Source organism: Rhinolophus hipposideros (assembly GCF_964194185.1).
Source record: "Rhinolophus hipposideros genome assembly, chromosome: 20".
Lineage (NCBI taxonomy): Eukaryota > Metazoa > Chordata > Mammalia > Chiroptera > Rhinolophidae > Rhinolophus > Rhinolophus hipposideros.
In genome coordinates, this window is record NC_138066.1 from 37,181,988 (window position 1) to 37,195,481 (window position 13,494).

Consider the following 13,494-nt stretch of genomic DNA (forward strand, 5'->3'; position numbering starts at 1 on the left):
TTTGAAGAGCTGAGACTGTTTCCGGGGGTTGTGTCTAGAGGGACCGGGCCTTGGGAGGGTGGGGGCGGGGCCGGAGGAGTAGGGGCGGAGCTTCCCCAGGCACGGAGTCAAAGCTTGGAGCGATGCCCTGGCTCCCGCACTTTCGATTCTGCTTGCCGCTGTTTCTGTCGGTGCGGTCCGCCGGGGATAAGGCGCTCCCGGCCCCCTTCTTTCCCGTTGGGAGGCAAGGGCCAAGGCACCTCTGTGCCTCCTCCTAGCCCAACACTGGGACACGCGGCTACCAAGCTCGACCAACCAGCCTCTTGGGGTGTCTGGCGGGACGTGAAATCTCCCTGAATGAAGTTCCAGCCTCTTCGTCAGCTGTCAAACCCACCCCTACTCCGGATCTCTAGCCGAGACCTGGTAGGGCGGAAAGTAGCTTGGCGCTCCGGGGAGGCTGCTCCCTGCTCCCTGCAGCGCTGCGCATTGGCTCCCCCAGGACTCTGCTGAAGGGGTCCGGTTGCCCTGGCCGGCCCAGCCCGTGGTCCTCGGGCCAGCCTGCCCTACAGACCCTCCTCCCTGTAGAGGGTGGAGGCACTCCCCAATCTCTGTTCTCGCAGCTGGGAGGAGCCCGGGATCCCAGACCTGACCCAGGTGAGGCTCCCTTTATTTTAGCCCAGGAAGGGCTGAGTGCGCTTCAGCATGCCCACTCCTTCTGCCACCACTCTTTTGAGTTTTGGGGGAAGAACCTGGATTTAGCTTTGGCCTTTCCTAGTGAAGGACAGACCCTGGCTGGCATTGCTACGCCCCTCCCCCAGGCATTCTTTCCTACCCCACCTCAGGAAGCAATGAGGAAGACGTTTGTGCTGCCTTCCAGGATTATTTTAGGGTTCTTAGCCTCACCTGTGACCAGTCGAGCCTCCTTTCTCTTTCTTGTTTCAAAAGCATCCCTGCCTGCCTATTAAAGCCTTCACCTGTTCAGGGTCAGGACTGAAAGCTTTCCTTCCACACCAGGATGGGAAACCTCAAGCATTTCTAGAGACTTCTTCAGAGCTGTCATGTAGAGGAAGACAACACTGCTGTGCCCCGCCCTATCCTACTGACTCCTGTTAAAGTGAATGCTCAGCTCCTTTCCCAGAAAAAAATAAGTGCTCTGCCATTTACTTACAGAGCTCCCTTGAAGTGAAATAACTTCTGCTTTTCTTTCTTGTAGGCAGATTGAGATGGAAGGAATTGAAGTACATTGAGCTTCCTGACCTGAGAGTTCTGTGTAACTGCTCAGTTTCCCATACCCTGACTTCCTTAGGCTTGAACTTGCTGAAATTGTGCTGGGACTCCTTGCCAATCTTGAGAACCTAAAACCAGAGCGACATTCAACATCAGTGCTAACAGGCGTAGCATTGAACTTTGTTCTTTTCTCATTAGTGAAAAAGTCCCCTGAAAGATGGGTGAGACGTTCTCCCAGCTGGGTTCTCAGAAGGATGAAAACAAGTCAATCCTGCCCCACGGCCCAGACATTGGCAGCAAGGCTGCCAGCTACTCCAGCAATGGTAGCAGCAAGTCTTTTTTTTCCTGTGCGCCTTGTGAAAGGGTTGCTGCTGCCAGCTTTGTGACTTGTCCCACCTGCCAGGGAAGTAGAGAGATCCCTCGAGGTGAGTGGCCCAAGGCTCTAGAAATAGCTTGAATCCAGGAAGAGCTGTTAGCAGTCAGATGGCCCGGGGCCAGGCCCCTCTGAGTCTCCTTGAATGGTGTTGGGTCTCCCAACTCTTGGTTCCCGTTTTAGGGGGGCCGGGCAGATGCTGATCCTTCCTGCCCGGGTTGCACTCCCCAGCCCAGGGGATTTCCAGCCTCTCTGCTCCCTTAGCAACCATGTGCCTGAGGGTTCAGGAAGTTACAAATGACTCCTCCAAAGTAGTGAGGCTCTGATTTGCTGGTGACTTGCAGAGATTCTTCACATCATTAATGAAAATCCCACTTCCGTTCTAAAGATGGCAAAGCTGAGCTGCTGACTTCAGCACAGCCCAGTGCTCCCGGTGCTGCCCTGAGGCAGAGGCGACATGCTTCCAACATAGTCTGTGGAGTGGAGGGGTACTTTGCATGGGCACTTCTTGATCCTCCCTCACTTCTTTCTCTCTACAGAGCTAGAGAAGCAGCTGGTGGCCCTCATCCCCTATGGGGACCAGAGGCTGAAGCCCAGGCACACGTAAGCCCCTCTTCCTACCACAGTTCCACAGGCCGTCACCCCTGGCTGTTTCTTTGTCTCCCCGTTCTGCCTCCCCCCAAGTTTTCTCCATTGGTTCTCCCCTAGAGAGCTTGAGCCTCACTGGGCTCAGACGTACTAGCCCCGTTTCTGAGGATTTTCCTAGTTTAAGAAATCCGGGGCATAGCTACCTGAGGCCACTTGGTGTCCTTCTCTGAGCATGACTGCTTCCAAAAAGCATGGCTCCCTTTCTTTAATAAATTTTATTGGGGAATATTGGGAGACAGTGTGTTTCTCCAGGGCCCATCAGCTCCAAGTTGTTGTCCTTCAATCCAGTTGTGGAGGGTGCAGCTCACTGGCCCATGTGGGAATCAAACCAGCAACACTGTTGTTCAGAGCTCATGCTCTAACCAGCTGAGCCATCCGCTGCCCCGTGGCTCCCTTTCAAAGACAGAGAGGGCCTCTCTACTCTGCAAGACCTTCCAGGAGGGAGGGAGTGGCCCTGGCTGTAGTTGGTTTGGGGGGAGTTACTTTTCCTAAGAGCTTCTCTTGTTGTGGCTTGTTCTCTTCCCAGTAGAGATGGAAAACCAGCTGCTCCCTCTGTTCTGAGACACTTCAGAATTTCAAAGGCAGTCCTGAGTTTCACTGTAGGGGGCGGGGGGGGGGAGGGGGGAGGGCGGTGCCCATGACCCTATTTGTCATCTGAGTCCATTTGACGTGGGTCCCTCTAACTTCCTCCCAAGGTCCTCAGCTTCAGTCTGGGAGCCGCTACCCAGCCTTCCCCACCACTACGCCAGAATCCGAATCTGGCAGTGCCCCTAATGAAATACTTACAAGGTGCTGTCTCTTAATGCCCATCTCAATGTTTCAATTAAAAGGACAGATGATGTCCAGTTCTAAATATTAAAATTCAGAACTCTCAAAATTCATGTGGGCTCACTTTTTCCAGTGGTAACAGCTCCATTTGTTGAGCTTTAGCTATATGCCAGGACCTGGGATTAGTGCTTTTCATGCATTAGCCCATAACAAATTCTGAAAGGTAGATACTATTATCTCCATTTTACAGACAAGAAACTCAGGCTTAGGGTTGCTCAGCGTTCCTGGGCCAGTGGATACAGAGAGCTGGGAATGGAAGCCAGGCTGCCTGCCACCCAGTCCTGTGCTCCTACCTGCTCTGGGTCACATGAGTGTAGGCTGGTCCTCCACATCCAGGGGGCTAAATGTTCAGTTGGGGTGCGGGGCAGGAGAGAGCCTTGTACATGGAGAGGAGTGTCTGTGCCCCTGCCTGATTTCCTTGGCGTTCAGACATCTCTACTCTACCCGAGTCCTGCTTTTCCACAGGAAGCTCTCCGTGTTCCTGGCAGTGCTCATCTGCCTGCTGACTTCCTCCCTCAGCATCTTTTTCCTATTTCCCCGGTCCATCGCGGTGCAGCCTGCAGGCCTCAACTTCTCCAGCGTGGTCTTTGACAAGGCTGATATCCATCTCAACATAACGGTGGGTGGGTGCTTGTGCCCCCAGCTCTGACCCCACCTTCCCAACAATACTCCTCTGTAGCCCGTGTCCAGTGTTGTGACCCAGAGCATGGGTAGCCAGGGATCTTATGACCCCTAGAGGGTGTCAGAAACCTGGGGAGACGCAGGGGTGGCCATGAGCCCCGTAACAGATTGTGTAGGACGGAGACTCTCCACATCGAGGAGTCAGAATCATGGGCTGAGAAATAAATCACAGGGTGTGAGGCGGGTGGCATGCCTGAGATGCCCTGGGTGGGCAGGGTAAGACTGGATCCTGAGCCAGCATGATGTCTTTGTTAAAGGTGACCCCTCACCATTAAGAGCCCCTACGAGGGGCTCCTGGCTCTGGTCCTCAGCAGCTGAGGCCCATATTGGGAGTGGGACTCAGTCAGGTGGGGTTTTGGTTTGGGTGTTTTATTAGCTTCAGGTGTAGAAAGCAATGGACTAGACATTTAGTCCCCTCAGGCCGGGGGATTTTGAAACTGACTTCTCCTTTCCAAGGATGACTGCCCTCACACATTCTTTTCCTTGTCTGCATCCCCAGAATGTCTTGAACATCTCCAATAGTAACTACTACCCCATCACCGTGACCCAGCTGACCATTGAGGCCTTGCACCTGTCCCTCGTGGTAGGGCAGGTCTCCAACAGCCTGCTCCTACACGTTGGCCCTTTGGCCAGCGAACAGGTGACTCCCTCTCCCTGGCCAGGCCCGCCCGCAGGTGTGGATGTGTATGGGGTGGGAAGGCGGACGCTGGAATTGGGGCTGACCCAATGCCTATTTCGTTGACAGATGTTTTACGCAGTAGCCAACAGGATCCAGGATGAAAACACATAGTGAGTATCCCTCGTTCCCTTCCCCCTCAGCCTCCATCCTGGCTGGAAACCCAGTTTTAATTTCCACCAGATTTCCTGACTGTTTAGCAAACTCTACAGCCAGGATTGGTTGGCACTTATGGCCGAGATGGCTGTGTGCAAGTGTTCGGGGTCCCCAGCCTCTGCCCGCTTGGACCTGGATTGGAATGAAAAACAGGCTAGAATTTGGTTAATCCTTAAAATATGTGACCTTGGGCTCTGCAGCCTGAATTGCTGAGAAGGATAAGTGTCTTGTTTTGTGCTGAGGGAGGGGTTGGCATGTGCCTGGACCAAGCCAGTGAGGATTGGAGGAGTGATATTGCAGCCACAATGGCATACTCACCTTAGGCAGAGGGAGAGAAAGGGAAGGGGGGGGGAGCGGGGCCCCTGATGGAAAGGGGCCCAGGGGAAGAGGAGGCTGGGACCGCAGGACTCTTAAGCCTGACAGGCTGCTCAGTGTGAAATGTGTTCCTGTGTTCGCTTTCTCCCTTCCGCCTCCCCCCTTCCCTCCTTTCCCATCTTTCCCCTCTCCCTCTCTCTTTCTCTCTGTCTCTCAGCAAAATCTGCACCTGGCTGAAAATCAAAGTCCATCATGTGCTTTTGTACATCCAGTAAGTATGGCCTGGAGCCCTCGGATCCCCTCCCACTTCTGACTCCCGTCTGTCTTCAGCTCCACCTTGTGGGATGGGAGCAGGAGACGCATCCAAGCTGACCCCATGAGTCTGTTTTGGGAAATGCAGGTCCAGCCCCTTCTCTAGGTCCCACCTTGCTTATAAGCTATTAGTATGACAGCCAGAGAACTGTCTGGAACACAGGTGGGGCAGCAGTCCCAGGTGCCTTAGCAGAGTAGGGAACAAAAGGAAGTGGGGGTGTGTCTCAGGGAGCCAACCCTCCCCAGACAGCAGAGAGGGGCCAGAGCTTTCCTCTTCATCCCAGACATAGAAGCAAAACCTGATTCCTCTCCAGGGGCACGCTGACCTATACCTACCTGAGCCGTTCCGAGCAGCTGGTCTTCCAGAGCTATGAATATGTGGACTGCCGGGGAAACACGTCAGTGCCCCATTTGCTGGTCCCTCACCTGCCGTGACTTGCCTGCTGTCCCCAAACTTGCCAGCCTGGTCGGTATCTCACAACCCCATGTTGCCCAAGGAAGGACCATGGTGACTTTGCCAAAGGAAAAGCACTACTTTATCATACTCATCCATCCTCACAACCTCAGCACGGGAAGCTTTCTGTGGAAGTACACACACACACCACCACCACCACCACCACTCCTCCCCCCCTGATTTCCACAGGAACGGAAGCCTGGTTCTTCTAGCGGCGGGTACCAGGTTTTCCCCTTGGCCTATCTTGAGGAAAGTCTGACCTGACACTTCCTTGGAGCTACCGGACAGTCCCTGGAGTGACCCCTGCCCTTTCTGTTCTGAGCGCCTTGGGTGCCCAGCTCCTCAGGGCTGTCCTTCCCGGAGAAAAGTTTTAATTATCTGGCTTTAAAAACATGAATCCTTTTCAAGTTCTCCACGCAGCGATGGGAAAACGACTTGGGGAACATCCAGTGCTGTCTCCAGGGCCCTTTAGGGTACATAGATGCTCTCCTGTGCTTACCTGCTTTGCTCGTGTGACAAGGTCATGGTGATGGGCTGCTGCTCCCCGGGTAACTTGTCCCCCGCCCATCTGACACCAGGATGGCCAAGGCCCTCTGGCTCTGCACCCTTCCTGGTTAGACTCCCCTGGTTCCTAGGAAGACAGAGCTGTTCTCCAGCTCAGGCTTCTCTCCATAAAACAGTTTTATTATTCTCTTCACAGCAGAAGCCAAAGTAGTGGGAATGGTGAGGGAGGCACCTGGCATCCCTTGGGCCTATGCAGGAAAAAGAGACAAAGCCAGAGTCATTTTGAAGGGTATTTATTAAAGGAGAGCTTCTGGCTGGTGGTGAGCCCACACCCTTGCCCATGTGAGTGGACCCAGGCAGGTCCAACAGAGGGCCTAGCTGCCCCCTGGAACGCCTGCAGAGGTGAAGCTGTCGGTATCCAGCCACACTGCTGGGCTGTGCTGCACCAGGGCCCACCCTCTGCTCCCAGAGGCCTCTGCTTTCCTTCGGGCACTGACAGTATAGAGTAGCACATCGGTAGGGGCTGGTCTCAACCCTCTCCTGTTTGTTGTCACTCAGATGAAGCTAAGGCCCAAGTAGTCCAGATCCCGCTGGGCTCCAGGTGGGGTGGTTTGTGTTTGGCCGAGCAGGAATGCTATTTGCCCACTAAACAAGGTGGCTAAAGTTTTTATCACTCAGGCAGGCAGAGAGAGAAGCTTAGGTGGTGAAGAAAGCTGAACTTGAAGTAGGATGGATGGATGGAGGGGAAAGTGGTGACAGAACCTGGTGACTGGCTGGCTGGGGGAATGAGAGGAAGGGTATGCTGTCTCCACGCTTTCATGTCTGGGTAATGGGTCAAGGGGGTGCCGGCAAGAGCACAGAAGTCCAGGAAAGCCAGGCTCAAGCTTCTGCTGTGCCTAGGTCACCAAATGTAAAGAATTTATATTGTATTCAATAAACTATACTTAACAATGTTAAAAAAATCAAAGTCTGTGAGTGGGAAGGGAGCTGGTGGACATGTGCCATCTCACAGCCTGTTTCTTAATGTCCGAGGGGGCATCAAGTTCTCTTAGGCCCTGAGCCCTTTGATGACATAGCTTGCCTTTCTGGCTTCTGAGGGATGGCTCCTAAGAAGCTTGTTCTCTCTCTCTCTCATTATATGTCTCTAAGGTCCCTTCCAACTTGAATGTTCCTGTTCTGTGCCCCCCCCAAGCCCCCCTCAGATGCTCCCCTCCGGAAACACTGCACTGAGGGCCTCCTTCAGTCTGATCCAAAAGTGACCCTGTGTGATCCATTCCCAGGTGAAAGAGGGGCCTGGGCTGGGGGACCCTGGTTTCAGCTTCAGAAAGTGGTGAGGGACATGCCTGGGCCTATGCCTGGTGCCTCTTGGCTGTCTCTGCTCCATGGAAAGGCTAAGACCCAGGAAGGAAGAAGGCTGTGGATTTTTGTTGGCCAGTCCCCCTCCCCTTCCAGGATCAGGTGTCCTGTGCCTGAAGCTCTATATCCCCTTTACTTCAAGCTCTTTTTCTCCATTCCTGCCTCCCATCATCCATTCAATAGCTGAGTGCCTACGGTAGGCCGGGCATTACACTGGCCTGCTCCGGTGGGAGGCAACCCCTTCTTCCCCAATTGTATCACAGTAAGCATCTGCTAGGAGAGAGGTGTCATGGCTCCTGGGAGAGTCATAAACCTGAAGCCCCCGACAGAATTGCTAAAAAATGTGCCAGTAGTGGAGCTGTAGACTTGGGGGTCCAAGGCCAAGTCCTCCCATTGGCTTTGCCTAGAGAAGCATGGAATTGCCTTCCACTTTGTTCTCCCACTCTCATCATCCCCTTCTGGGGTCTTCTGCCCCTTTTCCTCATCTCAATCTCACAGAGCTGACCAGTCGCAATTCTTTCCAGGAAGGAATCACATTTATTCCTGGCTAGCCTCCTTCTAGAATGGAACAGGAGGGGATGGCTTTTAGATGGAGAAGTTGCTGGGTGGTTTGAAGGTGGGGCTGCTCATCTGTTTTTACTGATGGCCAGTGGGGTCTTGGGGTCTATCTCTGGATCACCACTGTTGTATGTAATTCATTGACTAAGAAGAGGGAAAGACAGGAGGCAAAATGAGTTAGTTAGTTTCTGTGCTTGCTGGTTTCAGAACATTGTATTAAGTAAGCCTTTTGAGGCCAGAGGACTCAAAGTGAAATGTAATAGGCGAGTCCTCATCCTGAAAGGACTAGAAATGAGCCAGCCTCTAAGCTAAGTTCTTTTGATGCCTTCTCTCGTAATTGCCACAAGCTGTCCTCATGACACCTCTATTAAGGACATGGTATTATTCTCATTTTGTGGATGGAGCGGCTGAAGCTCAGAGATTAAATCACACTACCAGGGAGTGGTGGTCCCGACTGAGACCAACAGCCTCTGACTTCAGGTCTTGCCTTCTTCCTGCTCCAGCTGCCTCTACCTCAGCACCTAAAACAGCCCCTTTATTTTGCTTCTCTGGCACCCATCCTATCTTTCCAAATAGATTGTCAGCCCCTCCACTCATGCTTAATGCTGATGAGCAACAGGTCTTACTTAGACATTTTTAGGGGGTAAAGAACAGAGGAATAGGCCGTCCAGAAGTGACTCTGAAATAATTGCAGCCCTTCCCCCCACTCCTGCCAAGGACAGCTCTCGAGACCCCACACGTACTCACACACACGCACACTCTCAGACAGGCAGCCAGTCTGTCTGCCTTTCACACTGTCTCACCGTGAATCGCAGGTACTTGGTGTATCTATCTGGGCTACACTGGTCTGATTTCCTGAAACCTGATGATGAAACAAAGCACATGTTACTTACTCAGCTGGCTGTTTCTGAGACTGAAACATGGCAGAGCTGAACTCTATTGTGTGACTGGGGCAGGTGGCAGCCCCTACCTGGGCAAGGCATAGACTGAACCCATCCTGAAAGTTCTCAACTAGGAAGCCATGCTGTGACTCCCTGTTCCAGGCCTCCCAGGACTCAGTATATCTGTCACTAAGCCTACCACTCACATCCCACCCTCAGCCCATCTGTCACCCTCGCCCTGAAAGAAGGGCTGACAACTTCTCAGCCACCCTTTGCAGAAGTTGGCAGCCTTCAGTGCAGCCCTAGGTTGGTGCAAACACTCTCAGAGGGAGTGGGATATAAGGGCCAAGTAAAGGCCAAAGGTGCTGGGAAGAGTCAGAGGGTGGACTGACAGATGTGGATTCTGGACTATCTGGCTAGGATGGGAACAAGGGGCTCTTGAGCACCTCCCCTTCCCAGGCCTCTCACTTACTAGTGTATTGAGGGATTGTCGGCCCTCCTTGGACTTTATTGTTAAAGCAGTTGAATCGCCCTGCAGCTTGATGGGTCCCTACTGAGCCAAGCTGGGGACCAGGTTTTTGGGAATCTTGGAGATTGTGCTTGGTGGTGTACTGAGTAAGAGGATCTTGGGCATTTTGTTGCCTTGGCTGAGGTGGTGGCTGTGGTGGCAGCGGTGGGGGCTGTGGCTGCGCCTGCACTAGCAGCTGCTCCAGCAGCTTCTTCCTCTGGGACGACTGTGGTTGTGCGTGTTGGGGCTGTGATTGCACCAGTGATGGCCGTGGCACCTGCTGGGACTCCTGGGATGGCTGGGGTTTTTTCTCTGATTGGCATTCCTCCTCTTGGAGTTTCTTCAGTTCCTGGCAAGAAGCCCCCGACAAGTGACACTCTTTTCCCTCCCACCCAGTCACCCATCTGCCAGACACCTCGGGGAGCAATCCAAAGGAATCTAGAGGTGGAGGTGGCCAGAGGGTCTCTGTTTCCTGGAGTTGGAGCCTGAGGCTAGAGCGTGGGCTATTTCCCTTCATCCACCACAACACCTAGTGTCCTCTGGCATAGCCCCTGCCTGGGAAACCGCAGTCTCTGAACACCTACCTCCTAGCTTGGGAGCTGTGCACTGAAAACAGTTTGCAGTACAGGAGAATAAAGAATAGTTTCTTGCAAGCGCTTTGAAACAGCACTGTCCAATAGAAATATAATGCGTGCCACGTGTAATTTTAAATTTTCTAGTAGCCACATAAAAAGTAAGAAGAATTAGGTGAAACTTATTTTAATAATATATTTTATTTAACCCAATACATAGAAAACATGTAATCAATATGAAACAATACATAATTTATTCTTTGTATTTGTCCTAAGCCTTCAGAACCCAGCATGCATTTCACATTTACCAGCACATCTTATTTTGGACACTATCTTTTCATCAAAAACAATTAATTTAGATTTAGATGTCATAAAATTTACAGTTGAAAAAGTAGATTCACATATCCAAGTTGTTCCAGACATAAAGTTTTCCAATATGTACATTATTTGTTTTAACATATTGAAATGAATTAAGTGTATATAAAATTTTAAACTCAGTTCCTCAGTCTCATTGGCCACATTTCAAGGGCTCGTTAGCACAGAGGCTGGTGGCCACCCTATTGGACAGCACAGCTTTAAAACTTCCCAGGCCTGAGCCCCCTACATCCCCCACTAGGCCTCAGTACAACAGCAAAGTGGCGTCACCCCACCCCACAAACACACATAGACAGAGTCCATCCAAGAAAACATCAAATGACCTTGCTTCCCTCCTAGCCCCCGGCCAAACAACATTCACCAGATAAGACAGCTTCCTAGGGGTCTATCTTCCTTCCCCATTCCCTTCCTGCCCCTGGAAGGACCCTGATGAACCTGGCCCCTCTCATGCACCTGCTGTTGCTGTTGCTGCTGCTCTTGCTGGGCCATCAGCCACCTCCTTCGGTCCAAAGCCATCTGCTTGCGGCGGGCCTCCCAGTGGTAAGCACTGCCCATGATGGTGGGGGTGGTAGAAGGTCCCAGACAGGGGCTGGGGCAGGCAGAGCCCAGAACGCTGCCACCACCCCCACCACTTCTGTCTTCTCTCAACCCAACCCCACTGCCTGTCACCAGAACCACCTCACAATGTGGCCACTACCAAGGCAACTGGGCAGGACCCCCTGCCTTGGGGAGGAGGGTGATGTTCTTTCCAAGCCTCCTAGGGAACATCTGTAATGTACCCTTCTCTCCAGAGCCCTGAGCAGGTAGAAGACACCTTCCCACCCTAGCTCTGACTCTCAGTGGGCCCCAGGGACAATTCTGAAGTCACCTGGCTTTTCTCTCTGGGTTTTTCCCTCCATCCTTCCCAGGATTCCAGCATCTTGATCTGATCTTCTGCTGACCCCCCCCATCCCCAAAGTTCTCTGGAGTTACCTTGCCCTCAGTCCTCCATCTCCTCCCCCTGTGCAGAGTCAGGAGGAAAAAAAATACAAAATCCAGGTAACTCTCACAGGCCTGAGCCCTGTGAAGACAAGGTGATTGATTGGAAAGTGACCTAGTCCTGGGATTTATAATGTAGGTCACAGCCTAGCATCTACCTCTTCCTCTGACCCTGCAGATCCTACCTCACCTCTCCGGGCTTCACTTTCCTTGCCTGTAAAACCAGCCTTCAGAGGACTGATATCAGGACCAAATGGATTAATGGATGAGAAATGTACTTGATGAAGTATAAAGTTATGGAGCTACAGGTTGGTATTCCTTATTGTCATACCCAACTTGCATCCCCAGTAAGTGGAGTGGCCAGGGGAGGGGTTCATTTCCTGCTGCCCAGGAAGCTGCTGGGGGCAGGGTCTGTGTAAGCTATGGACATTCCTCCTACACACACACTCCTTTACCCACAGATATAAATCTTTCTGGAAGCATCAGAGTCTGAGTCCAGCTTCGGGGCTGAGGGCAGGGGAAGGGTGTACGTGAAAAAGGGGCTCCATACCCAGCGGCAGCCTCAAACACTGTGGTGGTGGAGGGAGGGTGCCCTTGAACCAGGGAACAGGTGCCTAGAGAGCCTGTGAATTCAGGTAGCCAATGTAGTGGGTCAGCTTGGGCTTTGAAGTTAAAGACTCAGATGCAGGTTCAATCCTGGTTGGGGCAATTGAGGCAGGTCACTCAGTGTCTCTGAGCCTTTACTGTGAAGGTTTTGGAAGGCCCATAGAACGCATGGGGAGTACCTGCCCTCACAGTGGGCACTTGGCTATAGCCAGCTAGTAGGGCTGCCCCAGCTGGGGCCATTGGGGCACTGAGTCTCGCTGGATCTCTTTCCTCCTCTGCTTATTCCTTCTCCTCCTCCTAGCACCCAGGAAGGTCATCAGCAACAATAGATGACAAGAGTTTCCAGATGCAAAAGATGAAACTCAATCTTGTCACTGGACCTTTATCCTCCCATAAACTAATGCCAAAAATATTTAGATGGAAAACGATAATAAGAGGAAGAGAAAGGCACTAGACTTCCCAATAATTAAATGTGCAAAGAAGGAAGTGGGTTCTTGCTGGCATCTCTTCCTCTCTCACTTTCCCTCTTACTGTCCTCCTTCCCTAGAAAGAACAGGGATCAAATGGAGAGACGCTCAGGGTAAGAGAGGTGGATTGGGCTGAATTTAGGGAAATGTTCCCAATCCCCTGAGCCAGTCCTCGTGATTCCAGGGTGAATCAGCCAAGCCCTTCTCATCTCCCTTTCTGAGCCCCTCTCCTGCCTCCCCTGTGCAAACTACCTCTCCCAACCCCACCTCTGACCTCAGACTTCCTTCCCTCCAATCCAGGATTCTATTCCACATCCCACTCTACCCCTTCCAGTCTGGATTTTAACTGATAGTGGCCCTCAGGGAATTTCCCATGCTGTCACCTGATTGTAGCCACCTGCATTTTTAAAGAAAGCTTGTTATTATTCAAGACCCAGAATCTTTTGTTGTGGAAGGAACAAAGTACAGTTAGAAGCAATGGGCCAGATAAGTCCTGTGAAATACCAGCTGCATTATTTACTAGGTGTGCAAATGTGGTCTAGTTCCTCTATCTCTCAGATCAGTTTCCTCACCTGCAAAGTAAGGGTAATAATATCTCTATCCTGGAGGTGTTGTGATGATCAAAGGAAATAATCCATTTCCATATAAACAGCTTCGCCATATAAACAGCAGTCCTTTCTCTTGGCATCAAATGTAAGATGCATCCTACATTTCTGAGATGCAAAGTTATGAAAAAGATGTGTGTCTTTGGAATAGATGAAATCGGGCACCATCATAAAGTATGATCACCTGATGGCTCTCTACAGAAGCCTGGGCTCTATGCCTCTGTCTATCCAACACCTGGATGACCTTGAACATTCCATCTGGACCTAGGTTTCCTTGCCCGCCAGGTAAGCACATGATGGATGACTTCCGGGCTGCTGGGAGGCTCTGAGAGCCCAGTGGCTGCCTTTGCTGCTCCCTGCTGGCTCCTGCTGGCCCTGCCTCTGCTGAGAGCATGAGACAGCACCCCTAGAGGTGGTGAAGTGCAGGTAAAGGAG

The 13,494-nt window shown here is 52.0% G+C and overlaps 1 protein-coding gene across 3 annotated transcripts; it reads left to right on the forward strand.

The window, feature by feature from the left end:
* The first annotated feature begins 75 nt into the window (after window positions 1-75).
* On the forward strand, window positions 76-7,108 carry TMEM106A (transmembrane protein 106A). 3 transcript variants are annotated; one of them, XM_081028188.1, is made up of 8 exons: window positions 76-633; window positions 1,405-1,631; window positions 2,119-2,182; window positions 3,521-3,674; window positions 4,236-4,376; window positions 4,482-4,525; window positions 5,101-5,154; window positions 5,510-7,108. In XM_081028188.1, exons 2-8 carry the CDS (start codon window positions 1,424-1,426, stop codon window positions 5,628-5,630), a joined length of 786 nt encoding a protein of 261 aa, XP_080884314.1. In that variant the 5' UTR covers window positions 76-633; window positions 1,405-1,423; the 3' UTR covers window positions 5,631-7,108. The 3 variants fall into 3 exon arrangements, with proteins under 3 accessions (XP_080884314.1, XP_080884313.1, XP_080884315.1); XM_081028187.1 differs by having other exon boundaries at window positions 98-633; window positions 1,193-1,631; XM_081028189.1 differs by having other exon boundaries at window positions 184-402.
* Window positions 7,109-13,494: the final 6,386 nt, after the last annotated feature.